Below are 27,500 nucleotides of genomic sequence, written 5' to 3' on the forward strand. Positions count from 1 at the left end.
CGGAGGCAAATATTGTGCTTTTTACTCCACTACAATTATTTGAAAACTTACTAGTTACTTTGTATATTATAATTATTATTACAAAACATGCACTTCATCCACTTCAGTGTGTATACTTAAGCTATTTGAAAATAGCCGATCTACAAGCTTGCAACGTGCCGCTTTGTGACGCATTGTGAGCTTGTACATCTGCTATATAATACAGCGATTCCGAACCTGTGTGCCGTGGATGGAAAAACAATACGATTTTAACCAATTGAATCCCAGAATGCCTATTATGTGGGGAACATTCACCAAAAATAGCCGATCAACAAGCTACAAGCTGTGAGCTTGTCGTTCGGCTATTTCTCTTAAAGAGATTTGATATAGATGGAGAAGAGCGGTCCAAGTACAATTGTAACTCAGGTCTGTTTTACTTAGAATAGTAATGTGGTTAATGACAACAGAACATTAGGCCTACAGTAAAAAAAAAAAAAGTCAAAATGAATGAATTGAAAAATTTACATTCTCAAGTAAAGTAAAGTTTTCACCGGAAGTGTTTCGAAAAGCGTTCTTTTTGTTGTTTTATACTATCTGCGGATAGTTTCTCTTAGCTAGTGGAGCTTTAGTTACTGTGAGCTGTGTTTTCTTTTGCTGTTGTCTTTCCATCTTCAAATCCTATAATGCCATAAAAACAGTGAAATTCCTTTTTGTTACTATAGCGCGGTAGTTCGGGGACAAACAGGAAACCGGTGCATTTCCGTTTTCCGGCTGGGTGACGTCATTTTCGCGGGAAAGACGCCCCTATCCACTTTTAATAGAAAATATGTTTATAAAAGGCTTCCGGGGGTGAAATACATGGAATGGGCATTGTGGAACATTTGCCACTCACAAAAGATATACAATTTGACTTTAGCTTTTTTTTTTAAAGTTACCTAGTATTACTTTAAGTGCAGTACTGAATGTACTTTTAATGCACTTTCCACCCCCTCGCGTCTCCTCCCCCTCAAGGGTATAAGAAGATGAAGAGAGAGTGATGGGTGGGTGGGTTATCACTGAGAATAAGACACTGTTGAAAGCCACAGCTGGGAGGGTTGTGGGTGTGGGGGGTAGTACCGGGCAGCTTTCCCTACGGTTGCATCACGCCTGGCATCAAGGAAGGCAGCATCCCTGGGTTACCAACAAGCCCAGCGGCTCTCACAGTGGATGCAGAGGGATGGGGAGATGATGCTGAATTTGCACGGGCCCCGCGGTAAGCCATCTCTACTCCCTTTGTGGCGCTCACCATCTTTTCTTCTTCTCGCGCGCCCTCCTTTAACTCATTGAGACCCGGGAACGCAGCACGTGTGTCATTTTAAGATGTCTTTGGGCTATTCAAAAATAGCAGATATACAAGCTCATAGCGCGGCACTAGATCTGCTATTTTTTATTCGTTTTTTTAATTGTGTGTAAATCTTTGAATATACATTTTTTAAAGCGAACATTTGTAACTCAAATCTTTGCTTCTGGGGGATTCTGCAAATGTCTTCTAAATCCTAACAGTTTTTTTGAATCTCAAAATATTTTGTTCCAGGGACCCCCAGAAGTTGTTAAAAAGAGTTAAAAATGTTCGCTTTAAAAATATATATTTTCAAAGATTTGCTCACATTTTCAGGATTTTTCAAAAAAAATTGCAGATCTACAAGCTCATATGAACTTGTAGCTCTGCTATTTTTAAATAGCCTAAAGAAATCTTAAAATGACACAGATGCGTTCCCGGTCTAAAAGAGTTAAGGGGATTTTCTCTCTCTCTCTCTCTCTCTCTCTCTCTCTCTCTCTCTCTCTCTCTCTCTCCCTCTATCTCTCTGTCCTCGTTTTCTTCTTTTTTCTTTCCTTGTTTTTTCCTCCTTTCATGATGCTCGATACTTTTTATTTTTTCTTCTTCTTTTTTCACAAAGCCCCTTACTCTTTCCTTGTTTTTATTCTCAGGCCTCGTGGGCCTCTGCTTCTTTATCGCCCACGCTGCTCCGTGTTTATCGTGGTGTTGAGAACTTTCTCTGGAGGTCTGCTCCTCTTTCGCCGCTTCCATAACCTTCCACTACCCCCCCCCCCACCCCCCCACCCCCCCCCCCCTCCGCCTCGTCTTGCCCGCGTCTTTTTCTTTTTCGCTGACTTCTCTTCCCCTCATCCCAATTTCTCTTCTCCTTTCTGCCCCTTGCACCCGCGCTCTCCTTGTCCTTAAAAGCCAGTTCTGTGTCTCTTTGCCTTTGGATCTGGAGCCATATCACCTCATTATCGCATGCAGCCCCTTTTCTCTCTGGCTTCCAACACTGTCGAAAATCCTGAATGTGCATTTAACTCAGAATGTAGCAAAAATGGAACCAAACAGACCTTTAAGGGGCCGAAACTCTGAGAGTCTACAAATGGAACCAAAACACACAATTGTGGATCTGTATAGGGTTCTATATACTTCAAGATTATCTGACCAACGTCAGAATTATTTTTCAGCTGGCCTGTGTGAAACCCCCCCACCCCCCCCCAAAAAAAACGAAAACAGTCAAATGCCAAAACATACCGACACCGAACTCTTTGAGTGAATTCCATTTCCATTTCTTGCCCAGCAACAGCCACGGCTCGCTCCATCGGTCTCGAGGCACTGAAGCATTGCGTACAGCAGTGGTTAGCAGTGGTTACAAGCTCACAACGCCTCGCACTGCGAGGCGTTGTGAGCTTGTAGAGTCAAACTAAATGTAATACCAAGTGCTTCTCAGGGTGGGGGGTCCCCTGTTCAAATATGATAATTTTGGGGGGTTGCAACCTGAAAAGTTTTGTGTACAGCCACGGATTGGAAGCGGTGCATGGTTTTAATGCCTGCATCTCCCTCTTAAAATGAAATAAAAACGTTGGCCTGACGAGGCCTCACGCACCCCCCCTCAGTAAACCCTTGGCTTATAGAGCCCTGCTGGAAACAGCACTGCTTGTGGGCTGTTCTGTTGGCCAGCGGCATAAAGCAAGAAGACACGACTCAATCCTGTTCACTTTAATCATTCATGAACGGCCTTCCCAGTGCAGCACTTTTTAACTGATACTTCTACTGTACTCCGTGGAAGACAACACATACTGTAACATCACTTACTGTGCAGCTGCTGTCAAACCTCGCATCGCTGTAATACACCTGTGGTGGAAAGTAACATTGGAAAGCACATTTACTCAAATAGGCTACTCTACTTAAGTACTAGTACTTTGAGGTATTTATTTTGGAAATATGCCCATATTTAAATACTTGATACTTCTACTCCTTTAAGCAGATATTGGACTTTTTTCCCTCCACTGCAATTATTTGTAGAACACTTTAGAGTATTATTACAAAACATGCATTAACCAATTAAGCCCTATTTTTTTTACTTCGGCTATAACAAATGTTGGTACTCTTTTGGTACTTGTACTTTGGTACTGTAAGTATATTTGGATGCCAATACATTTGTACTTTTAACGTTTAGAATTTTACTTACAGAGTATTTCTATATGGTGGTATAATTGCTACTCTTACTTAAAGCAGCGCGGTGTAACTTTATTTTATGAATAAAATGTAATTTTGTCCAATCTGTATGGTAGAGTACAATACAATATAACTTATACAATTGGGGTGGTTGTGTTTTGTCTCCCTGCTCTTCTATTGAGATATTTAGATTGTGTCAAAGGTCATGTCTCACCTAGACACAGGATCTGAAACGGATTTTTACGCTGAGCAAGCAGGCAGGCTCTATTAGCTCAATGGTAAAAAAAAATACAGCTCTTGCGTAGGGAACCGTGTTCAAATCCGGGGTAGAAGAGGAAAGTTACATAAGTAATGAAAAGGAGTACTTCTTTCACCACATGTAAGAGACAAAGAACCTGTGTGAGGGAGGGCTTTGAATGGGGAACGCTCTCAAGGGCTCTCGCCTCTCGCACAATCAAAGCAGTGCCCTTGAGCAAGGCACTTGACCCCTAACAGTTTCGAGAATGAAGAACATTCTATAACACTGATTACTGACAGAATACAGAGCTTTATATCGTTGCTGTCGGGCAGAAACCTTTTATCTTCATATTCTAACTTGTTGCGTTTTTTCGTAAATTTACGCCCTACTTCAATCATACTACAGCGTCACACAAAAGCATTATAGCAGATCTACAAGCTCGAAACGCAGCGTGAAGCGATGCGTTTCGAGCTTGTAGATCGGCTACTTTTGCTATTTTAAAATTTGAATCCTGAAAAGTAACAGTTTTTAGACATATGAGGTTTCCACCCGACAGAGATGATATCTAAAGCTAGGAGTTTTGACCAAGTTTAAAATATTGTGTGGCTTTACTACTATATTGAAAGGCCAAAACATATTTAAATGTATTCACACAAAGCTTTCAGTCTAATGAGTGTACTATAACAGTAAGTAGACATTTTATGAAACCAGCTCCCCGTTCAAAATTGAAACATTTTACAAAAAGTGTAAACCATGCAGGGAGTTGGCTCAGTTAGATACTTCAGATGTACAGATATACTATACTATGCATCTGCTACTGTATAATTATGGTGCATAACTGCTCTTTCTGCCACCTGTCTCTCCTCAGTAGCCTACAGCCTGAGAAGAAATACCGGAAAATTGATTTTCACATTTTGTTTACATTTTCCTCTCGAGTCATCCAAATGTAAAAAGAACGTACTTGAATAATTTAGTCAATGTTGGCTTAACATCATTCCGCGGTTTATGAATCATGGACATTTGAATTTCAGTTTTTAATCTTCTCTCCCGGGTTCTCCTTTCAGCTTTAACACGCATTGAAACGCAGAGATGACATAACTTTGACAAAGACATAACCACACTGTGATGTATTGGTTTGACGTGTTGTGCAGTATGCTTGTGCTTATATTGAATGCAATCAAATGGCTGCCTCTAAAGTAAATAAAACCACAGTATTCTTTGTCAAACCGTTGGCAGTAATATCAAGTGTGCAGTGAGTCACATTCAGTAGACTGAACCCGGCGACGCGTCGGGAGCTTGTCGATTGGCTATTTTCAGTGTAAGCTTTCCCTACAATAACAGAAAACAGAATAGACACTGGTATAGAGTTCTCAGTTCTGAGTGAACCAAGAGACCAGCGACTGTGCTGAGTCTATTCATTTCAATGGAGAAGTGAACGCAAACACAGACCATGACAGATTCTTTCACCCCATAGTCACCCAAATAAATATTGAACCCATTCCTCACAAAGCCACGGATCTTCCAAACATTCTGACACTAAAATGGCATTTCTCAAACAGAAACATCAGGAGAAAATTAACTTTGTTGTAGACCCGTCTCTGTTTCGGCAACACACTTTCTCCAGAACTCATGAAAACAGATCTCTCTGTCTTCTCTCTGTTGCTATTTTTTGCAGGGGAAAAAATAGAATATTAGTTTAATCATCTTGTACTGGGTTGATTTCACGTAGATAAAAATGAGCAGCAAAATACAGGTGCAAACGTAAAATTTGCACTGTATCTAAAGCAGATCTGCTTTCATCAACACTTCCAAATTGGGTTACCTTCATGTTGGCTTTGATCCCAAGTTCCTTTGTTTCTCACGGTTTTATGTTGAGAGACATATTTTATGTTTTATGTGCACTTGCTTTTTAGCACTTTGTGAAATCAAAAAATATGAGCTACAGTATGAGCAAATGGCAATTGTTCTTTACAGACTAAACAAAACCATTATTTTGGTTGCCACATTCAAGGTTGAATCGAGCTTTCGCACGTTTCCTGCACAAAGAAAAGGTTTTGTTTGTCAAAACTAATCTTTCAAGACAGATTCCACTCAGCAGCTGAAATTATTTATTTTATTATTATTTATTTTTTGCCGATGGGTTCCCAGATTGGTCAAAACATACGGGAATTGATCTTTATTGACCATATGGATCTTATTTGTTACATATCTGACACAATGAATCCTCAGTAAGTCAGTTATTCACAAAGAAAAATAACAAAATCAAATTCAAGGCTGAGAAAGTTGTACAACCGTTGCTCTGCTTTGCAATTCAATCCTTGATATGAATTGCTTTGAATTTGTTTTTTATATTACTATAATAATAATAATAATACTCTGCGAATGGCGTCTCGCAGCACAACACTGAGGTCAACTCATTTGAACAAACACAATGAATTTCATTAATTTAAAACAAGAAAGGATGGAAGCGAATGGAACGCTCAAGGCCATTTTCTCTCGGAAATTGAGTTGTTGGGATTCGGCTGTTGTTGTTTGATATTATTCATATGACATTTGTTCTGTTGCACGGTGGAGAATGGCACAAAGGTTTGGTAGAGGAAGATGAAATTACTTCACAGGGTTTGACCCCACACAGTAAAATCCTCAGTCTTGACCCATTTCTAACCCTGAAAGTGTGCAAATGTAACCAAATGGACCCCATTTGTACACTTTGGGGGTTAAAGTTAAAGGTGGTTATTTGTTAAAGTAAAAGTTGAATACCGGTAGTTCTTGTTTCCCTCGATAGTAATCATTGCTATTGAGTGTTTGCTGTTTGTTCAGTAACAGGGGTCTCTCTGTCTCTCCAGCTCTTTAATAAACAGAAAATACATTTACAGGTGGTGGGGATACCTATTTGATCCAATCAGGAGATCATTCATCAGCTTCATTGTTATTGTGTTCCAGTTCTAATGTTTGTCTGCTCATATCGTTTGTGTCATCGCTTGCAATTTCACTTACTTCCTGTACCTACGGGTTTTCACTCTCCTGATTGGATGCAAGTGGTATCCCGACCTGAAAATGTATTTTCTCTTAATTAAAGAGCTGGAGAGACAGGGAGACCCCTCTTACTGAACAAACACTCTATAGGAATGATTATAATGTACTGCACTGTACATCATTAAAGGAGTAATTCACCCATTTTCAGCCTTATTTTCATATACTTGGTCCTCACTAATGCTCATTATAAGATGACACCATTTCTGTCAACTCACTCTGCGTCTTGCTGTGGACAGTTCAGAAACCTGCCTATCAATGACATTATCGATGGGGATTCCAAGCTAATAGAAACCATAGCCTTTCTCTCACTGGAAAGTCAGCACGCTGAAATACCAGCCGTTGTTCTTGCATTCATACAAAATAGAACGTTTGAAATGTTGTTTGAAATTAACAGACCTGCCTACTGATGACGTCACTTGTAGGCATGTTCCTTAACTATTTTTTTATATTTTCAAAAAAATCTTGAAAGTATTGCAACATTTTTAATCATTTAGAAATCTTTTAACACAAATCATCTCTTCTGAGGGTCCCTGGCACAAAACATTTTCAGATGGGGTCAGCGACCAAATACATATCAATTTGGGATCCTTGACTTGAAAAGGTTTGAGAACCACTGATGTATAACGCACACACACAGTCTTGAGAAATGATTGTCTGTGTTCTCCTGCTGCATTATTCCAAACCTCCTGTGACTCCATGCAGCTTATGACTATTGATCCGCAAATCATCACAAAATGATCTACAAATGTATTGTCCTTGTCAAGGGCTCACATCCAGTGACATCCCAGCATGCACCTGGCACTGCTCCAGTTCAGTGTCATCACCTCCAATGATAGCATCCCTCTACACAGCAAAGGATTACAATTATAAAATAATATAATAAACAAAATACAATTACAATGTTGGAATTTTAGAAGCACAGTCTGAAATCTTTGTCATTATTACTATTACTAGAGTTTCGGGGGGCTACGCCCCCCTCAACCCCAGCCGCGCACGGGGCCCAGCGTGGCCGCGTGTATATTGGGGGACCCAAATCGCCGGAGTAAAACTGTGGAAAAGTAAAAAAAAAAAAAAAAAAAAATTGGAAAAAAATATATTTTTAATGTTTGAGGGGGACCCCCGCGGACCCCCTGCTGGTCGACGGACCCCCTGTGGAGTGTTGGGACGCGCGGGGACCCCCCTGGAACATGGCGGACCATTTCGGTGTTTTTTTTTTTTTCATGAAGGTGGTTGCTTGTTGCTGGCGCTGGCTGTGCAAACCTGGCAGCCCAGCGCATGCTGCCGCACGTTACACCAGAAATGGTGCCTGGAGAAAATGGTGACCAAAAAAAAAGTTTGGAAAAAAAGGAAAAACCCCCCGCAGCGGCTGGCTGCTGTTGTGGTGATGAGGTCGTGCGCGCGGTAAACGGTACGAAGCTGCCTCCCCTTCCGTTTTGTCCGACATTTGGTGAGTAGAATTAATTATGTTGCGCGGTGGAAAAGGTGTAGTGACCAGTGAGATGTCCCCTACGCGAGGCGTAAATTCAGCGCGGCCGGCGTGGCGAGTCAGTTGGCGACATGTGGTCTGGCGGTGCGTTGTTTATTCGATAACAGAGCTGTGGGGTGTGGACACCGAGGGTGCGGAAGTTGGTCGCCATTTATATAGTTAGATTGTTATGTTGCAGAACGACAACAAATGGAAACATAAGATGTATGGGAAAGCCTTGAGCGAAGAAAGGCTTATACACGCACGCACGGACGCCAAACGCACACACACACACACACACACACACACACACACACACACACACACACACACACACACACACACACACACACACACACACACACACACACACATACTATATGAGAGGGCTGAGTGCTCAGTGCCCCGCCTGTACTCTCTGTTCACTCACAGCTGTGTGGCCCCACACACACACACACACACACACACACACACACACACACACACACACACACACACACACACACACACACACACACACACACACAGCTTAAGCTCCTTTATAAATATATAACACATGGTCACAGCATGTTTCTGACACGGCCTTAACCTTGCTTTGTCTTTTATTCCCTCTCCTCTCCTCTCCTCTCCTCTCCTCTCCTCTCCTCTCCTCTCCTCTCCTCTCCTCTCCTCTCTGCAGTGTAACAATGACTATGTTCCAGTGTGCGGCTCCAACAATCAGAACTACCAGAATGAGTGTTTCCTGCGTAGAGACGCCTGTAAGCAGCAGTCTGAAGTGCTGGTGGTCTCAGACGGAGCCTGCCCTGCAGGTACGTACATCTGCATACGTAACCGTTGCTGCCGGGTGGAAACCTAGCTTGTACAGTATGTGCAGGACCGTTCCTATTTTTATTGTGTATTTATCTTTTTAAGGTAGTGAAAATAGCAGACCTACAAGCTCACAACGCGTCGCGTTGTGAGCTTATAGATCTGCTATTGTCACTACCTTTGTGTGACACTTTGTGTATGATGCAGTAGGAAATATGGAGATACAAGGGGCGACAGTGGCTCAGGGGTAGAGTGGCCGGGTAGAGTAAACTGGAAAACCGCAAGGTTCCCAGTTCGATCCCGGGCTGGGGCGCTCCCCTACAGTTAGTGTCGAAGTGTCCTTGAGCAAGACGCTGAACCCTTAATTGCTCCCGATGAGCAGGTTGGTGCCTTGCATGGTTTCCTCCGCCATCGGTGTATGAATGTGTGTGAATGGGTTAATGGCACAATCAATGTAAAGCGCTTTGGATAAAAGCGCTATGTAAATGCACCATTTACAAGGTTTCTGCCGGACAGTAACAACGTACTATAAAAGAACATACTTACTTACATCTACATAAACCTACACACCATTAGAAGATCATACACACGTGTTAATTAAAGGTTATTATAAGGATTATTTTTGTATATATATAATTGTTAAATAGCTCTATCTTGCCATGGTAATTGTTGCTATAGTGTGTGTTCAGTAACAGGGGTCTTATCTCTCCAGCTCTTTAGTAAACAGGAAAAATACATTTTCAGTTCGGGATACCGATTTCATCCAATCAGGAGAGAGAACTCATACAAGATATAGGATAAACGAGTGAAATTGGAGGTGATTAAATCAATAAAATAAAATAAAAATGTGCAGTTACAATTATAACATTTAAGCTGATACTGATACCTAAGTACAGCACTTGAGTAGAAATACTTATACCCGTCACTGAGCTGTTTTCATGGCAGGGATGTGTCCCTGTTCAAAAAGCCAATGCATCAAAGCCAGGACACAAATTCCCATCAGCACCCAGATTTACCATTCTATATACTTGTTATTCCGCGTTGTCGCCTGGTGACAAGAGTCTGTGTTATGATATCAATAGTGGTCATCCATTAGAACGTAGAAATACAGTATGGGGGGGGGAGAAAAAAGAAAAATTAATCACGTTTCACTTGTGATGTTGCCAGTGGGTAGAATATTGAGGTATATATATATATATATATCGATTCTGTGTGAAAAGCAATTCACACTTGAAAAGTCCAGCCTTGAATCACACAGAAATCATAATCGTCGCTGTAGTTGGGAAACCTTGTCCAAAACGTTCATTTTTTATTATTATAAAAAAAAGTGAAAATAGACGATCTATGAACTCACCACGCATTGCGATGCGACACGTTGTGATCTTGTACATCTGCTATTTTCACTACTTTCGTGCGATACTCACGTGTTATGAAGAAGGGCATTCATTTATGGAAGAGAAAAAATGTATATTGAAATTACGGAGATACACGTTTTCTGCCCGACAGCAACAATTATGTTCACAGCGTATTGAGTATGAGGTAACTCTATAATACCATTACCGTTTACGCTGATCGTTTTAGAGCTGTAGAAGCCTCCACAAGGACCCGGATGTAAACAAAGGGTGTCTGGGCGATGGTCGAGGGTCCTGTCTAACGACTGGAACAATAATATTTCTAATGCGGTCCGCCATTGCAGTGTTTGTTTTCACCCATGTAAAAAAACAAGGAGATAAGGACCTTTTTCTCCAAATCCGGAGAGGACGGAAGTGACGTTTTTTGGGCCCTTGTCACATCCATCCATTCCATTTTACAAGGACCAAGGATCATGCCTAAGTTTCGTTAGAGCGCCCCTTGTGTAAAAAATAAATAGATAAAATACATTTGATAACACGTAGATTTGCGGTTTTGGCACTCGAAAACACAAGCTTGTGACTAAATAATAACTACATTGGTAATAAACACAGGTTCTTCTTTTTTTCCATTTCCTGAAAAGTTACGGTTTTGGACATACAAGGTTGAAGGTTTCCACCCGACAGAGACGATATATACATAATTATATTCTACATTAACCGCTATAAGACCACACCTGTGTAAACTGTGCAGTAATAATAGCTGTGTAGGTGTTTCCACAGTTTGCACAGCCCTGCGTTATAAAAGTCAAACTGCCTCACTACTGTGGGGAAGGGCGAATAAAAGATGTCTATTTATACACAGTATATAAAACACAGTTCCTGTCTGGTTGACTGGCTCGTCTGGCTTTAACCCAGTAAGATCGGGAGAAGCATCTGTGTCATTTTTGGATTTGAGCTAAAAAAAAAAGCATTATTTTACACTTTGGCTATTCAAAAATAGCAGATATACAAGCTTGTAGATCTGCTATTTTTTTATTTTTTTTTAAACCATGGAAAATTGGGGCAAATCTTTGAATATATTTTTTATAGTTTTTTTTTAAAAACTTATGTTGCAATAATATCACTGGTTTTCAAACTTCTTTCATGTCAAGGACCCCCAAAATTATATGTATTTGGCCGCGGACTCCCATCTCAAAATATGTTGTTCCAGGGACCCCCCCCCCCCCCCAGAAGCAACGATTTGTGTTAAAATGTTTGCTTTAAAAAAATATATATATATATATTCAAAGATTTGCACCGATTTTCCACGATTTGTCAAAAAAGAAAATTGCAGATGTACAAGCTCAAAGAGCTTGAGCTTGTATATCTGCTATTTTTTAATAGCCAAAGAAATCTTAAGATGACACAGATTCCCGGGTTTCCGGTCTTTAAGAGTTAACACAGAGGATTTGAGTGAGCGGTCTTTACTGCTGGAGGGGGAGAGCGAAATGAAATGACCGCATCGGATGATGACTCCTCAAGTAGCTGAACCTTCACACCAGCGTTCACATTAACCACTTGAACCCCATGCATCAAAAAATAGCTGATCTACAATCTTGTGATCGGCATTTTTTTTCGGGGTGAGACAAATCCACAGTCCATCACGTCTGTGTTCCAGGTTTACGGTTTATTACCAATCACGTCGCTTATCCCATTGAGACCTGAAGCCGATTCTAATGCCTTCTAAATCCCAACAGTATTCTGAAAAAAAAGTATTCTCACGTTTCTTTATCAGTGGTTCTGAAACTTTTTCACGTCAAGGACCCCCAAAATTATTTGTATTTGGCCGCCGACCCGAAGCAAAGAATAGAGTTAAAAATGTTCGCTTTAAACAATATACTGTATATTCAAAGATTTGCACACATTTTCACGTTTTTTAAAAAATAGCCAAAGTGTAAAATAATGCTTTTTAGCTCAAATGAAAATGTGACACAGATGCTTCTTCAGGTCTTAATGGGTTATATTACAGGTCATGTAAGGGGGTACGTTGGCCATAGCTTACAAAGTTTCCGTGTTCCGCCCTCCGCCTATGGCGATTGCGATTGGATTTAGAAGGCGATAGCTCTTGTTTTAATGATCAATCAATAGATTGTGTTCAGGCCTTGGATCAATGTAACTAATGTAGCATACTTTAAGGCTCCTGTTTATTGGTTTCACAAAGTAAAGAATTTACTGATATTGTTTCTACATTTATTTATTTGTCCTATTATCATTAAAGTCATGATGTTTTGCCAATTGTTTGGGCAATATCCACACAACCCAAAGGTATAGGCTCCGGCCCGCAGGTTGAGCGCTGCTGCTGCTGCTGTAGCTTTTGAACCTGAACTGGAAAACAAACCGCACTATGTACTCCCTACTCTCAAGTTGACCCATATTAGGGTCACTAGAGGGACTTATATTTACTCTCAGGATTTCCCTGTGTGTATGTGTCGGTATACGGATGAGTCAACGTTGCACGTGATGGCCTCGGCCGGCCCAGTCCCGTGGCCAAGGTGAGCCTATATATGTGGCTGCCTGCCTGCGTGCGCTCCGTGCGGGACACGACGAGGCCAGGGGGCCGCGGGGTATAAATCAGTGTAGAACCTGGCCAGGGTTGAGCGGTGCTGACTCAGTTAGGTCCACACTGACAGGCAGCACAGGGGCTCAAGTCCATTAATCCATTAAGACCGAACAGGGAACACATCTGTGTGTCATTTTAGATTTCTTTGGCTATAAAAAAAATAGCAGATATACAAGCTCATAGCGCGGCACCGAGTTACAAGCTAGAGATAGATCTGCTATTTTTGAAAAAATGTTGAGAATTTGTGCGAATCTTTGAATATACAGTATATATATTTTTAAGCGAACATTTGTAACTCAAATCTTTGCTTCTGAGGGATTCTACAAATGTCTTCTAAATCCTAACAGTTTAAAAAAAAAACGTATGTTGCTATAATAATATCAGTGGTTCTCAGACTTTTTCATGTCAGGGACCACACAAAATGATATGTACCCCCCATATTAAAATGACACAGATGCATTCCCGGTCTAAATGTGTTAAAGGCCTGTTAAACGGTCATAGCTCAGCAGCGTTTCGGTGCGCGCTCACACAGGAAATCAAGTGGAAGTGTTTACTGCAGTAACCCATCGGTGTGTTTGTGTGCCCTGGTGGGGGTGGGGGGGGGTGCGGCGGTTTGTGCATGGAAAAATGACCAGTCACGCCGAAGCTCCATACCTCTCCGTAAACTGTCTTGTTGTTTGCTGTTGTTGTATTTTTTTTCTGTGTTTGTAGTGTGTACACTTTTCTGAAGGATGTGATCACGGCCGTGTCGGAAATTCAATCATTCACTCCGTCGCTACTCCCTCCCTATACTCCCTATAAATAGAGAGTGTACAGCACTACACTATATAGCAAATTCATTGGCAAAACGAAAAAGCACTTCTGGACACCACTCCGGTCCGTCTGTCTGGCAGTACTTGGTTAGTGACCATCAGCTGTACTCTATACTGTTCACACCGCATTGCTGTGGGATTGCAATCAGTCCACTTTATAGGGCATAATTACTATTATGCATATATGGATTCGGACAGCACTTATAGTGGACTGTGTAGTGAGTAGTGCGTGATTTCAGACACGGAAGAGAGAGAGAGATGGAGAGAGAGAGAGAGAGACGGAATGAGACAGCCCTTTTCTCCAAGCGATAAGAGCTAATTTTTCTAAGAGCCCAGAGCTGAGTAAACAAAAGACGCGTTTGGGTCTCGCCTTCCTCTGACAGGCTCAGATGAGAATGGCCTGAGTGCGGCCTTGGCCCCCCTTTTGCCTCCTCCTCCACCTCTTCTGTTTGCATCAATATCCATGTTTATACTTGAGCTCTTTTTATGCTGACACTGCGTAGCCTCTCAATGAGAGCAGCTGTTTACTAACCGGCGTGTTTCTGCAACATGACAAGAGCGACAGACGTGTCAATACGTGTCGTTCAGATGTACGAGCGAGAATGAAAACCGACATGATGATTTACGGTTTTGTCCCGGAACATTGTCGGTACTCAACTCGAACGGCGCTGAGGCGGCTGAAGCGGACTTGAGCACGGAGTTCGGGTGCCGCTCCTGACTCAAGTCCTCTTGTTGTTTTAAGATTTTAAGGTTTTTAGCAGAATTGTCACGTTCTCTATTTCTTTTTGAGAACAGCACTTCCGCATTCCAGTGTGGGGGCGGGGGTTATCAGGATGAACCGGTACTCGTCACGCCCGTCAAACGTTGCCTTTTGGTCAGATACCGTCCCATGCCGTCACTACTGTATGACTTCATCTCTGTCGGGTGGAAACCTCATATGTCCAAAAGTGTTTTTCAGGATTCAAATTCCAAAATAGCAAACATAGCTAAAAACACGTTGCTTGTAGATCTGCTATTTTTTATTTTTGTGTGATGCTGTAGTATGATCAAGTAGGGCATTCATTTATGAAAAATTATAATATGGAGATAAGAGGTTTCTGCCCGACAGCAACGATATACTTTAGAGAAGTGAATCTTATAAAATTCTCCCCGTAGTGTGTGATGCAACCAGATTTCTAAATCGTGTAATATTCTTCTTAAACTCCTGTAGGGCGAGCTGGGCTATATAAGGACGTTTTTCCTTCACTTTCACTCCAGTTCCCTCTGTCACATGAGGACAACGTGTCCTTCAATCAAATTAGTCACGATTTCTACACCGAAGCACGGAGGGTTCCCCCGACCACATGTTGAGCAACATAGCAGAAGGGTAAACGGGGGGAGGGGTGTCCCCCGTCAGACCGCACTTTGAGAACCACTTGCTCTTCCACACACATTGGCTTATATCAGCGCTTCTCAAACTTTTTCATGTCAAGGACCCGCAAAATGATATGTGTTTTAGCTGCGGACCCCCCATCTCAAAATTATGTTGTGCCAGGGACCGCCAGAAGCAAAGCTTTAACCCATTTAGACCTGGAACCCCTACGTAAACTATGCCTTTCAATCCAGGAACCCCCTTTGAGGTAGTTGTTGCTATGTACAGTATATAGCAACATAAATCCTTTTTGTGATTTTTTTTTTTTGTGACCTAAGTTTTTCAGAAAACTTAGGTCAGGATTTAGAAGGCGTTTTTAGAATCGACCTCAGGTCTAAATGGGTGAAAAGAATAGCCTATATACCTGTATATTCAAAGATTTGCACACATTTTCACAATCTTTTCAGAAATAGCAGTTCTACAAGATCATAGCGTGCATGACACGCTATGAGCTTGGAGATCTGCTATTTATGAATATCCAAAGTATAGAAATATGGTTAAAGTGGTTCAAATAATTGTGACGCTATATTGACAAATTTAGCTGGGGACCCCCTGGTACCCCCTCAAGGACCCCTGGGGTTCCCCGGGACCCCACTTTGAGAACCAATGGATTGCATAATTGGTTAAATAACTTCCGGATTGCAGCTGTAGCTCTGAGAGTGCACGAACGGGGTCCGTTTGGTTATATTCGTGCACTCTCTCAGAGCTCCGAGCGGCTAAAATTAAAACACTGAGGATTATGGACTGTGTGTGCTCAGTTTATCTCCGGCAGGAAATGAGGTTTAAGCAGATTGAGTTATTGCGTCGGAAACAATAAAGTTAAAAGGGTAATGCCTTTTCATAATGGTGTGAAACGGTGTCGCGGGCGTGCACACACGTAGCCTGCGCACGCACACACCATACACGTACGTGCACACGCCTGCTTCCAGCCCTGGCCCACAGCGATTAGCAGACCCATGCAGCAGACCCAAATCTAAGGCTGGTGTGGTTTTATTCCGTTACACGCTTTAACAGTGGCGGTACAAGTACTAACATTCTTTACTTAAGTAAAAGTATCAATACTAAGTAGAAATACTAGTAAAGGTCCGGAATTCAAAATGTACTTGAGTAAAAGTGCAAAAGCATTGGTATCAAAATGCACTTAATGTACCAATAGTAAAAGTACTCATTGTGCAGAATGTCCCATTTCACACGTTCAAAATGTATAAAAAAATCTTTTGAATATAGCCGATCTACAAGCTCACAATGCGTCGCATCACAAGCTTGTAGATCTGCTATTTTTAAATGGCCGAAATATATATAGGGCTGAAGTGGTTAGTGTGTTTTGTAATAATAATCAAAATCTACAAAGTAACCAGTAACTAAAGTTTTCATGTAATTGTTGTGGTGTAAAAGTACAATATTTTCCTCTGAGATGTAGTGGAGTAGAAGTAAAAGTACTGAGAATTGGAAATACTCCGCTAAAGTAAGAACACCTCAAAATTGTACTTAAGTACAGTACTTGACTAAATGTACTTAGTTACTTTACACCACTGCACTTTAATGAATGAAAGAAAACACAGTTTTATCACATATTCATATGACATTTATTGTCGCTGTCGGTTGAACAGCTTGTATATCCAAAACCGCTTGTTAGGAAACTTGAAAAAGGTGCAATCTGTAGTATTTGCTGACTCATTCTTATGACGTGATTCATGATCTGTAATATAATATGTTACCTAATTAATACATGTAATGTGCATTGATGACTGGATATAACTATAATTGACTGGTAATTGCTGCTAAAGTAATAAAAGTGTCTTTTACCAGGAATCTTTTTATAAATCTTATCGAATTGAAAAAGTCACAATTGATGCTTGTTGAAGTATTAGTGGCCTCTCAACATGAGATCTGCAATTTATTTATGAAAGTGGTCACATCTGTGTGTGGGTTTATAATTGTGAGTAGAGCTTGTGAGTAACACAGGTTCTCATTTTTTTCCCACAATTTCCTAAAAATGTTCTATTTTTGGACATACAAGGTTTCAGCTGACACCGACAATATGCATTAATCCACGCGCACATTAATCCACCATTTGATGTTTGTTTGATTGTTATCTTTTATCTCTGGGACGGCAATCTACATTGGTGTTTATTTAAAGCTGCACTTAAAGCGGCACTATGTAATTATTTTTTAATGAATAAAATGTAAGACCGCTGTGTAATCGCAGGCTCAGAGCACCTGCTGTGCTGCTTGAATGTTATGCTAATATCCAACATGACAGCCATGTAAACACACGCTTAATGTCATTTACAACTAAACATATTGCTCTCAAGAACCGAAAATGTATTCTATTTGATCAATAACACTTCCTTGTTTTCCGAGGCGACCGTGCACACTTATGGAATACTTTCATTACCGTATGCAAGGAAATACTTTGTTTTGTTGTTACTTTTGGGTCAATTTATGGGTCAGCATGTCAATTATCCGAATTATATACAATTGGGGTGGTTATGTTTTTTCTCCCTGCTCTTCTATTGAGACATTTAGATAGTCTCAAAGTTCATGTCTCACCTAGACACAGGATCTGACACAAATTTTGACCTGATGGTCAAGATTTAATTCATCCCCTGAGCAAGCAGGCCGGCTCTATTAGCTCAAATAGATGGTACAAATTTCAGGAGATAGGAAACCGGTTTCAAATCCGGGGTAGAAGAGGAAAGTTACGTAGTGCAGCTTTAACTCTGAGAGTTAGAGACCCATAATTGTCCATTTGGACACCTCTGGTCGCGATGTTGGGGAAACAATGCCTTTCACTGTACGTCACTTGGGAATCGGAAAGGTTTCCCGGTTCAATCCCCGCCCCCCCGCTGTGTCGAAGTATCCTTGAGCAAAGAGTCAATGATCCCCTAACTGCTCCCGATGAGCAGGTTGGTGCCTTGCATGGTTTCCTCCACCGTCTGTGTGTGTGTGTGTGTGTGTGTGTGTGTGTGTGTGTGTGTGTGTGTGTGTGTGTGTGTGTGTGTGTGTGTGTGTGTGTGTGTGTGTGTGTGTGTGTGCGTGTGCGTACGCGCGTGCGTCTGTGTGAATGGGTGCATGTAATGCACATTGTAAAGCGTTATGGATAAAGGCGCTATATAAATGCACCATTTATCATTTTTACATTAAAATGTAAATGTTACATTTTTGACGTTTTAGTGGACAGCCTTTGCCAAAAATGATTTACAATGAGCGCCGCATTAGGAGATAGCCATGACAATAGATGTATAGCAACACGCTCGCTCGCTTTCTCTCTCTCTCTCTCTCTCTCTCTCTCTCTCTCTGCCCCCCCCCCCCCCCCCCCCCTCCCATCCCCTCTCCTCCGTTTCATTGGTCCAGAATCCCATTAGAGGCTAGACTACACAGTGTAATGGATGTACAGGGTTATGATGCCACATTGCCACAGTGCTTGTTCCCTGTGTGTGTTTACGCTTCCCACAGATGAGTCACGACACAAACACGCTGGCCTGGGGGGGATTCTCTGGAATGGGAGATGTCGCTGCGTCCAGAGAATGGTTGATGTGGCCTTTTGATTTTGAATGCCCGGCGGCCATGTTGGTCTATCTCTATTAGAACATATCGTCTCTGTCGGGTGGAAATCTCATATCGTTAGCCTCCTAGCATAATTGCCTATAAGTCAGTTGTTTTCGGTAAAGACGAAAAAACACTATCTGCCTAAGTCAAAGAGATGACTAGGCAAAAAGTGCCTTTTCATCATTTCCTAAGTCATTTATTTATATCTGCCTAACTCTACTCTCCTAACACTGCTGCTTCACCCTGCCTTATTGCCTATATGTCCTCAGCCTATCAGCATGCTTGTTACATAATAAAATCACTTTCTGCCTAAGTCATCTCTTTGACTTAGGCAGAAAGTGATTTTGGAATGTAACAAGCGTTTTGAGGCTGAGGACATGTGTATTGTAATAATAATAAATCTACAAAGTAACTAGTAACTAAAATGTTCATATAATTGTAGTGGAGTAAAAAGTACAATATTTTTCCTCTGAGATGTAGTGGAGTAGAAGTAAAAGTATTAAAATTGTACTTACTTAAGTACAGTACTTGAGTACATGTACTTAGTTACTTTACACCACTGCTGACAGACGCTAGGCCTGTTCTCCCGCCAGGCCTGTTGGACACGGCTCCAGCCAAAAGGTTCTGCAATCGGTCCAAACAAACAGGGCAAACAGGGGGACCCGCAGAGGTGCCACCTTCATGCCACGCAGTGCCTCCGAGGTACGGGCAAACGTGACAGGATTTGATACAATAAAAAAGAAATAGGGTAGGTGCCCTCACAAAAAACATGCAGTAATCCTGGTCTTTATACTGCCTCCCCCAGAACAGCCGGGGCGCCTGATGGAGAGGAAAGGAACTGGTTGGAATAACATGTTCCTTCCACGCACTACGTACCGGGGAAACTCCCCCCTGTCAGGTGATAAGAAGCTTGCTAGCTCCTCATGCATTGAAGGAGGCATGAGCTCAGTTCTGGGCTCTCCTTGGGCTGGCAGAGGGAGAGTAGCGCCCAGGATTACATAGGTAATTGGCACTGGGTGAAAAAAATGGGTTACAAAATTGTGGGATAGAAATGTATAATAATATTATACATTATTTTTATTATATATATTATATATAATAAAAATAATAATAATAATTAAAAAAGGGGAAAATAATTGGGTGAAAGAACGAGCATAGAAGGCGTAGTGGATAGCAACACGTGTAACCCACATAAAACTATGTTTAAGTTCATTTCTGTTTCTGAGCCATTTTGAAGCATTTAAACTCAATAAACGTTGACCGGTGTCCCCCAGGGCTCTCTCCATACTAACTAGTCCCCCCTCCTGTTTCCTACTCTTACACTCTACACTATCGCCGAAAATAACCGATCTACAAGCTCTAAAGCTTGTATTATGGGCTATGTTCGCTGAATGTTCACCTCAGAATCGGGCCATGGTTGAGTTATTTTTTTAATTTAGTCAGAATGCGTTTTCTTTTCTCTCACCAGGCCAATATTGACTTTTCCAATCTGACAGCTGTAAAGATAAAAGGAGCAAATTTGCACGTCTGTGTTGATTTTTTTTTTTTTATTACCCTCAGGGCTGTCCTCAGATAACGTCGTTGTCGGGCAGAAACCCCTTATCTCCATATGTTTTTTCCCGCCCTGCTTGATCATACTACAACGTCACACAAAAGCATCGAAAGTAGCAGATCCGCAAGCTCGAAACGCGGCGCGAATCGACGCGTTTTGAGCTTGTCGATCTGCTACTTTTGTTATTTTATTCATCTGAATCCTGAAAAGTAACAGTCTTGGACATAATGAGGTTTCCACCCGACAGAGACGATAAGCACCTACTGATGGAGACGTTGATAACGGACAGAAAGCATTCTGCCAGTGCAGTGTGTGAGCTCTAGGCTAGGCCATTAGCACGGGGAAGGTGCTGCTGCTGTTGTCTCTGGCTCTGTGTGTTTGAAAAACTTAGCGGCGATTCCAACCCTAGTGGGCCGGGAGGATATTGCAAGTGGGCCCCCCCAAATAATAGGCAAAACAGTAAGATTGTAATGACTAGACCACACCCGTCGATATGAGCACCCAAAGTGTGTCATGGTCCGCTTGTTTCACGGATGTGGCAACACCGGCGCCTGTTGCACGCACATGATTTGGCAACCCGGGAGCCAGTGAACACAAAAACTAACGCTAATAAACAGCGGACATTTGGAGAGTGAAAACGGGCTTTGCTGTTCCGTGCACATGGTTAATGGTCAATGGGCAGAAGAGATTTTGGGGACAAACAGACGGGGACAGACAGAGCTTTGTGGAATTATAGGATGATAATAATATAACATTACAGGTAGGGTAAGTGATTTTATTTGGTTAACATCTGTGTTAAATTGATCTATATTCTGATAGCTACTCATTGCTATAGAGTGTTTGTTCGGTAACAGGAGTCTCCATTTCTCTCCAGCTCTTTATTAAACAGAAAATGCATTTTCAGCTTGTGATACCAATTGTATCCAATCAGGAGAGAGGACTCACACAGGATACAGTACAAACAAGTGAAATTGGAAGAGTCTGGACTAAAGAGCTCGAGAGACAGTGAGACCCCTGTTACTGAAAAAATACTCTAGTCTATAGCAATGGTTACTATCAGAAAATAGTGCTTTAACCGTTTTACCGTTTGACAAAAAACTTTTTTGTTTTAACCAAAATAAATATCACTTTAATAAAAAAAGCACAGCATGGTGTTTCTTTTCTGTGAGACCTTAACAAATGATATTTCATTGTGATACCGATAAATAGGAACTCAAATAGGCACTTCACCCATTTTCAACCATATCTTCATATAATTGGTCCTCTCTAATGCTCATTATAAGATTTCATTTCTGTCTACTCTCTCCGTGTCGCAGAGGAAGAGAGACTGTGAAGAGTTCAGGTTCCATCTTATAATGAGCCTTAGTGAGGGCCAATTATAATGAAGATAGGTTGAAAATGGGCGAAATGCTTCTTTAAAGTATACTACAGTATGTGTTGGCTCCACTGATCCAGGCCCCGGAACACAGTCGCGATTGATTGATCAGTCAAATAAACACGCTCTGAAAATGCACACGGGGCCCACCCTCTGATAATGCACACGGGGCCCACCCATCTGTCCACTTAACTCTCCAAGATGTTGTGGTGTGGGCTCGTGATTCAGAAAAGGGTTGGAGGAACCCGCTGTGTGCTCTGGGCCCTGCTGTGCGTTTGAAAGACTGTTAAACATTAAGCTATCGGTGTGGAACAGAATGAGCAGGGCCTGATGTCCCCCAGAGGAGAGGGCTAAGCTAAGGCGAGGCGCTAGCGCAGCGTTTTTCAACAAACTGCAGGGACTGAACAACAACTGGTACCTGATCCACTGAGCGCTCCGAGGGAATCGTCCAGGAGGAGGAAATCTAGGCAGTATAGTGGAAGAAGTACTCAATTGTTTTACTTACTTAAGTAGAAGTAGCATTACTTACGCAGTAGTAGCATTACCACAATATAATAAAAGAAATACTCTGTTGCAAGTAAAAGGCCTGTATTCAAAATTTGACTTGAGAGAAAGTACAAAATTAATAATACCCAGATTTTTCAGAAATTGTTAAAAAAAAAAAGGTCATGCTCACAATGTGTTGCAATGTGACGCGTCGTGAGTTTGTAGACCTGCTATTTTTTGGTTAACGCATGTTTTGAAATAATAATCTAAACCTGCAACGTAACTACAGTAAAGTTTTCAAATAATTGTAGTGGAGTCAAAAGCACAATATGTTGCCTCTGAGATGTAGTGGTCTAGAAGTAACGTATCGAAAGATGGAAATACTCCAGTAAAGTGAAAGTACCTCACACATTGTAATAAAGTACGATACTCGAGTAAATATGCCGAAAGAAAGGTGTGTGATGGTTTTAATCGACGCGTGTAAAAAATGTTGATGACACCTTTAATCACAGTTTGGTGGGCCTGGCTCAGCAGTCACACATGGCTGGAAGCAGATGGCTTAGTGGACTGCTTGAACAGTTCTCTCAGAGAGAGAGAGATCAGGGGACTGGCGTCGCAACGCTCGCTCCTTTCAGTCACCGTAGACAGTATGGGCGCAGGAGGGCTCGTTTCAATCACCGAAGACCGTATGGGTACAGGTGCAGGTGCTGAGTGCAAGGTATGCCTTTGTGGTGACATTGGCACGGTGACATAGGAATGACAAAGCGGTATGGGTACACATGGTCCACAAGCACGACAGGTGGTGTTGCCAGATTGTGCGAGAGTAATAAGCAACCAGGTCTATGAAAACAAGCCCAAAAGAAGCGACCAACACATGAGCACCTATAAACATCGGCTATTTGAAAATAGCTGATCTACAAGCTCACACAACGCGTCGCATTGTAGATCAGCTATTTTCAAAAACGCAAAGCACAAAAGGTTTTCAGATGGGAATACGCAGACAATTTGGGGGGACCATGACATGAAAATGTTGAGAAGAGATATTGAATTATGTCTGTCTATCCATCCATCTTTCTATCTAACAACCTGGCAGCATACTGTAGCAGTGTTTTTGGACAGAGTGGATCTTATAAGAGAGTTTTCAGAGTGAGGTATTAGTGAATCCTGCCTGACCTCTAAGCAGATAATATATGGGTTAACACAACGCCCTTGACCGGTGGTCCTGCTACCACCAGTGAACCGAACCGTTTGGCTTCAGTTCTACTAACTGGAATTTGGGGAGTATAAAAGTAGGTCAAGGGGAAGTTTGAAGTTGAGACTCCACCAGAGACAGTGGTGGAAAAAGTATTCACAGATTCGACTCAATAAAAGTATCAATACTGCAATGTAGAAACACTCTTGTTACAAGTAAAAGTCAGGAATTCAAAATGTACTTGAGTAAAAGTACCAAAGTATTGGTATCAAAATGGTTGCAGTCTGCTCAAGAGTAAAGGTAGGGTAAGTGATATTTTTTGCGTTAAAATAAAACGGAAAGGTTAAAGCTTAATATGCTGATACACATTGCTATAGAGTGTTTGTTCAGTAACAGGGGTCTCCCTGTTTCTCCAGCTCTTTAAGCAAGGGATAATGCCCCTTCAGGGCGATTAAGCACCTCGGCTTCGCCTCGGTGCTTAATCGCCCTGTCGGGCTTTATAAACAAGGCCACGATAAACAAGGAAGTGCAATGGATCAAATAGAATGACTTCTCGGTTATTGCATCGTCTATTTCTCACTTCAAATGTTTTCAAAAACATTCTTGAGAGCAACGTTTAGTTGTAAATGACATTGTTTGTTTGTTTACATGACTGTCATGTTGGATAAAGCATATAACCAAGCAGCACAGGTTGACATGAGCAGGTGTTCTGAGTCTCTGATTACACAGCGTTCCATTATAGAGCTCATCGGTCATTATCCAGAAATAATGACCGATGACTGACCAATCAGAATCGAGCATTCAACCAAGCCGTGTAATAATGAACATTAAATACATTTCCAGGTACTGTTGGAATACCAATTTCATCCAATCAGGAGAGAGTACCCGTTTATCATCCAGAATGTTGTGGTGTTCCAGTTCCAATTGTGTCTGCTCATTGACTTTGTGTCATCACTTCCAATTTCACTTGTTTAATCTGTCAAGAGTTCTACTTCTGATTGGATAAAATTGGTATCCCGACCAGAAAATGCTCTATCCTCTATAGCAATAATTACTATCAGAATATAGAGCCATTTAACACTTAGTTTAACAAAAGAAAAACAGTTACTGCACCATAGTACCTTTGCGCAAGTAGTAATAGTAGTAATAACTACTAGTAGGTAAAGTCATTTACGAAAAAACACAGAGATAGGAGGTTTCTGCCCGACAGTAACGATATCTATTTGTAACTCAGTGTGTTGACAAATGTACATTTTTACACACTCCGAGTTAATATTACAGTGTATGCACATGGGGGGGGGTGTCTCCCATCTATACAAACATGCATTCATTTTAAATGTGAAGCATACTGTAGCGTCTTGGCTGTGTGTGGTGGGTGGGGTGGGTGGGTTCCGGCTTGCATGTGTGTGGCTGTGATGCACCCAACGAGAACACAACCGGAATGGAGTCATTATCGCCTGGGTGACCCGTCAGTGTCACCAGCCAGCCAGCCTGTGCCGGGGAGCCAGGGACACAGGGGTGTCCCTCTGGAATGACAATGAGAGAGAGAGAGACAGAGAGAAAGAGAGAGCACAGGGCGAGGTGGTAGCCTATTAAAAGCATGGACATCACATTTACAGCCAGGTTTGATGCACTCCGATGGAGCTGTGTGTGTGTGTGTGTGTGTGTGTGTGTGTGTGTGTGTGTGTGTGTGTGTGTGTGTGTGTGTGTGTGTGTGTGTGTGTGTTTGTGTTTGTGTTTGTGCACCCAGGCTGAGAGTCTGTCAGCCGTATACTGGACCACACACACCTTACAGCACACAGCTCCTTTCAAGCCTTATTTAGGCTATTTCTAAAAGCAGCCTTCCACCTCCAACTTTCTATTATAGTATTGGCAGCAGGCGGGCGGTTGTGCTTGTGTGTGTGTGTGTGTGTGTGTGTGTGTGTGTGTGTGTGTGTGTGTGTGTGTGTGTGTGTGTGTGTGTGTGTGTGTGTGTGTCTGCGTGTGTGTGCGTGTGTGCGTGTGTGCATGCGCGAGTGTGTGTGTGGGATGCCTCATAGCCTCAGGTCTGCGAAGCACAGTGAGGTTAATAACTTTTATTCTCCTCATCTATCCCCTCCTCCTCTCCTCTCCTCTCCTCTCCTCTCCTCTCCTCTCCTCTCATCTCCTGTAAACGTACCTGGATCGGACAATGCTGTTTGCACTTGAGCCATGGCACCCTCTGGTATTTTAAAAAAATGTATATGCAGTTTAGTTTTCAACTCGGATCACATTTAACACTGAGTTTTAATGTCTCAACTCTTGCGACTGGAGTTGCTGCGTTGTTTTCGGCGCACAATGAATTTCACATGCCTTTTGCTCTGTAATTGGTGTTGCTGACAAACAAAGTTGAACCTTTAACCTCTCCCCTATAGCAACAAAACGTAAGTTGAACCCAGAGCAGAGCAGAGAGTTATTGAACAACACAGTTTCAGTGGATGTACAGTAGCTGCAGTGGTTTGCCTTTTATTCTCCCCCGTTCTGTTTCTTATATACCCTCGCATGCTTCTTTACCTCTTACCCACTCCATTCTTCACCCTTTGACCAATTGATTCATCGATTGTATTCATCTGATAATTAAAAGCAACAGCAACCCAGCCAGCAGCAGAGCATTATGTTCCTTCAATCCTCTCGGCTTTAGCTGGAACATTGTGCTCCCTTCCCCGTTCTCACTCTGCCCCCTAAAGCCTGAGTTATACTTATGTCGCGCACGGGCATCACACGCCGGAATTAGCCAATCTACAAGCTCACAACGCGGCGCGTGCGCGACTCGTTGTGAGCTTGTAGATCGGCTAATTCCGGGGGCTCCACACCCGCACGCAGCTACAGTAGGTATAAATCACCTGTTTTTTGCCCACCTTTTCTCACCACATCCGTCCATGCCCTCTCAGGGGAGTCAGATGCTAAAGTTAAAGGTTTTTTCATCGATCTTCCGCTGAAACTCTCCTCCCGACTTCATCCCGGGAACTTGTGGAGGCTCTTTGATGAAACGCAGAGCATCAAGATGCTGACCGTTTGCCAAGGTCAATGAAACCAGCATCGTTCCTGACTGTAAAAAAGGGCTTGCTTGGGGTTCTGTTCAGCGTCTGAGCTTTCATTAACAAGGAACTCTTTATCCAAACACTCAATTCATCGATGTGGCTTTTTTTTTTCTTTCTCTCTTCTCACACAAAATATGCATGATTCCCGAGACCCACAGAAGTGGTGTGGCTGTTTTTCCTATTGTTCCTATATTGTGCAAAAAAAAATCCATACATCTATGTCTATATATATCGTTGCTGTCGGGCAGAAACCCTGTAACTCCGTATTTCGACCTATGTTTTTTTATCGTAGATTAATGCCTTGCTTCATCTGCTACAACAGTGTTGCTACAACAGTGTTGAAAATAGCCGATCTGCAAGCTCACAAAGCATTGTATCGTGATGCATTGTGAGCTTGTAGAAGCTTGTATTTTTGCGGCCTGTGGTCTAACGCATATCAGACTGAGGGTAGCTGAAATTAAACAGGTTTCAGAATAACCGGTTTTAAACCTTCTCAAAGTCATCGTATTGTCCTAGAGTCAAACCAGTTTATTTTTTATTTAAAATGACTTTTAATGCAACCCAGATGTATACAAGAAAATAAACAGAAACCGGCTTGGAATTGTCAGTGAAAAAAAGCCTTTCTGTTGTCCATGGGTGGTTCTATATCATCTCTGTCGGGTGGAAAAAGCTCATATATCTCAAAACTGTCACTTTTCAGGATTCAAAAAAAAAAATAGCAGAAGTAGCAGATCTGCAAGCTTTTGTGTGACACTGTAGTGTGATCAAGTAGGGCGTCAATTTACGGAAAAACTGAACCCATATTCAAAAAAGTTTGAATATGGAGATACTGTGAGAGGTTTCTGCCCGACAGCAACAATATAAGGATCAGTGGAGCTTTTTTCTTTGCAGTTCTAAGCCCATGGTGGGATGAGGAGGAGGAGGAGGAGGGGATGCAGCTCGTCCTCTTTAGCCCCCGGGGTGTCTCATAGCGGATTGCAGAGCGCCACGGCGGCTCGGGTTACCTGGCGGCGGAGCCTTGCTTTCTCTAAGTGCTCGTCAGTATGGCTTTAAATTTCACAGCCCTGTATGGTTAAACAAAGGCTGCGGGCCTTCCTTCCGCGTGGT

The 27,500-nt window shown here is 42.1% G+C and overlaps 1 protein-coding gene across 1 annotated transcript in view; it reads left to right on the forward strand.

Annotated features, from left to right (window-relative positions):
* tmeff2a (transmembrane protein with EGF-like and two follistatin-like domains 2a) overlaps positions 1 to 27,500 on the forward strand; it is a 164,311-nt gene that overhangs the window by 66,969 nt on the left and 69,842 nt on the right. The window contains exon 3 of the mRNA XM_084084773.1: positions 8,876 to 9,005. Coding sequence (XP_083940899.1) covers positions 8,876 to 9,005 — 130 coding nt within the window. The remainder of the gene's footprint in view (positions 1 to 8,875; positions 9,006 to 27,500) is intronic.

This window comes from Gymnoscopelus microlampas (genome assembly GCF_963454915.1).
Source record: "Gymnoscopelus microlampas genome assembly, chromosome: 17".
NCBI lineage: Eukaryota > Metazoa > Chordata > Actinopteri > Myctophiformes > Myctophidae > Gymnoscopelus > Gymnoscopelus microlampas.